The 1689-nt window shown below is 62.6% G+C and overlaps 1 protein-coding gene across 1 annotated transcript; it reads right to left on the bottom strand.

Moving 5' to 3' along the window:
* Positions 1-979: 979 nt before the first annotated feature.
* On the bottom strand, positions 980-1243 carry KRTAP7-1 (keratin associated protein 7-1; the record flags this gene model as incomplete). The annotated part of the gene is made up of 1 exon (XM_084907341.1): positions 980-1243. One exon carries the CDS (start codon positions 1241-1243, stop codon positions 980-982), a length of 264 nt encoding a protein of 87 aa, XP_084763467.1.
* Between the last annotated feature and the right edge of the window lie 446 nt (positions 1244-1689).

Below are 1689 nucleotides of genomic sequence, written 5' to 3'. Positions count from 1 at the left end.
CACCAGGGAGCCGAGTCCGATGCAATAAACAAAAGAGCCTCTTCCGTGCTAGCATGGGCTCTGTCCCACTCACGCCGACAGCATGGCGGAAGAGCCTGGAGTTACTTTTAAATTAAGGTGACCAGACGTCCCGCTTTTGGCAGGACAGTCCCAATTTTTAACAATTTGTCCTGCGGGCCGCGTAAAAATCTTTCCAAAAATTGGGACTTTTTTAAAACACCTCGGGACGCGGGACAAATTGTTAGAAATCGGGACTGTCCCGCCAAAAGCGGGATGTCTGGTCACCTTATTTTAAATCCATTTGTACTGACCTCAGAGAGGATGGGAGAGGGAGAGAGAGACAGAGACAGAGACGATGAGAGAGAATCACGGACCAGCTGCCTCCTGGGGACGGAGCCTGCAACACGGGCATGGGCCCCGACCGGGAAGCTAACTGGTTCCTAGGGCGATGCTCAACCACTGAGCCACCCCAGCCAGGCAAATTTAGGACATTTTAATAAATTTTTTTTAAATTGAAATCTTAAAAATAAAGGGACAGAACGTGAAGCGTCACCTGTCCCCATGCACTGCCTGACATCAGAGGAAGACCCAGCTGGAGGCACCCTGACCAGAGGGCACCGGTCACTGGCCGAAAGCCAAGAGGAACCACGAGGACACGGGGGTCATGCGGAAGGAGTGAGATTTATTAGAGACGACAGCGGAACCCCCCACCCACCCGCCGGCCTCCGGGACCTCATGGGGAAGTCACCCCGACGGGCAGAGCCTCCGGGGAGCCAGCCCCCGCCCCGCGGCCCCGCTCCCGGCCGGGCTGGCGTCCAGCCGCCGTGGCTGTGGGGACCGTCCAGCGCCGGTGCCGGCTCAGCGTCCTCGGGACCAGGCCTCGGCGCGGTCACAGAGACGGGCGGACTCTCCCGGCAGCTCCGAGGCGGGCACGGCCTCGCTCTGGGGGGGCCCTGCGTCCCGGGGCGCCGGCCGGGCCTCAGTAGGTGCTGTAGCCGAAGCCGGAGCCGGAGCCCCAGGGCCGCCAGCAGCTGCCGCCGTAGCCGCAGCCCAGGTTCCCGAAGTTGCTGCCGCCGAAGCTGTAGCCGAGGGAGCCGTAGCCAGTGCAGCCGTGCCCGTAGTTGAGCGGGGACCCCAGGGGCACCACGCAGTTGAGGGGGGTGGCCCGGTAGGTGCGGTGGAAGTTGGTGCCGTAGCAGGGGTAGCCGGGGAAGTAGCTGCCGCAGCAGAAGAAGCGGGTCATGGCGGCGGGAGGAGAGGAGGTGGTGGGCGTGCAGGCGGAGAGCAGGTGCCGGTGGATGAGGCTGGTGGCGGCCGGGGGCCTTTTATACCTGGGCCAGGCAGGCCGGGCCGGGCAGCCGGCGGGCGGGCGGGCGGGCTGCCAGCAGATCTGCGTCCACAGCTCCGGGTTCGCTCGTAAAACACACATGAAGCAGCCGCCGCCTCGCCCACATTCCTGGGCAACGTGGGCAGAGGAATGTGTTGTGTCATCACTCTGCCTGCGGTCACCTCACACCGGCCCGTCCGCCCCGACCGTGAGCCCGCCCCCACGTGCTCCTTGGGCAAGGTGACCAGACGTGCCCATTTTCAACACTTTGTCCTGCGTCCCCGCGGTGTTTTAAAAAAGTCCCGATTTTTGGAAAGAATGCACAAGCTAGGGAACAGCGGGAGAACGGGAAGGGAATATAC

The sequence above is a fragment of the Pipistrellus hanaki genome (assembly GCF_964339955.1).
Source record: "Pipistrellus hanaki genome assembly, contig: scaffold_61, whole genome shotgun sequence".
In the NCBI taxonomy this organism is placed as follows: Eukaryota; Metazoa; Chordata; class Mammalia; order Chiroptera; family Vespertilionidae; genus Pipistrellus; species Pipistrellus hanaki.
This window is presented reverse-complemented; position numbering and strand designations above follow the sequence as displayed.